The sequence below is a fragment of the Fukomys damarensis genome, unplaced genomic scaffold, assembly GCF_012274545.1.
Source record: "Fukomys damarensis isolate Sample0158 unplaced genomic scaffold, DMR_v1.0_HiC HiC_scaffold_8, whole genome shotgun sequence".
Classification (NCBI taxonomy): Eukaryota; Metazoa; Chordata; class Mammalia; order Rodentia; family Bathyergidae; genus Fukomys; species Fukomys damarensis.
This window is the reverse complement of record NW_022900920.1, coordinates 32,051,088-32,051,402: the sequence shown is the minus strand read 5'-3', so window position 1 is coordinate 32,051,402 and position 315 is coordinate 32,051,088. Positions and strand designations below refer to the sequence as shown.

The following is a 315-nucleotide window of genomic DNA, read 5'->3' as shown; positions in this document are numbered from 1 at the left end:
CCCCGCCGCCCCGCCGGCCTTCGCCTCGCTCTTTCCCCCGGGACTGCACGCCATCTACGGGGAGTGCCGCCGCCTTTACCCCGACCAGCCCAACCCGCTTCAGGTGACCGCTATCGTCAAGTACTGGTGAGCCCGGGTCGCGGGGCGGGTGGGCTCCCGGGCGGGGTGAAAGCGCTGGGACGGAGGACTTCCTGCCGCGGGCCAGCAGTTGGGACTGAAGTTAGGGCTGGGGACAAAGGGTTAAAGGGGCCCGTGGGCGCCGAAGGGTTAAGCGGGTTTAGGAGAAGAGAGACCTGGGGGTGTGTATAGGAGCGG

The 315-nt window shown here is 68.3% G+C and overlaps 1 protein-coding gene across 1 annotated transcript in view; it reads left to right on the top strand.

Annotated features, from left to right (window-relative positions):
• Sufu (SUFU negative regulator of hedgehog signaling) overlaps positions 1-315 on the top strand; it is a 102,555-nt gene that overhangs the window by 1,738 nt on the left and 100,502 nt on the right. Inside the window, exon 3 of the mRNA XM_010626509.2 lies at positions 3-126. Within this exon, the coding sequence (XP_010624811.1) occupies positions 3-126 (124 nt within the window). The remainder of the gene's footprint in view (positions 1-2; positions 127-315) is intronic.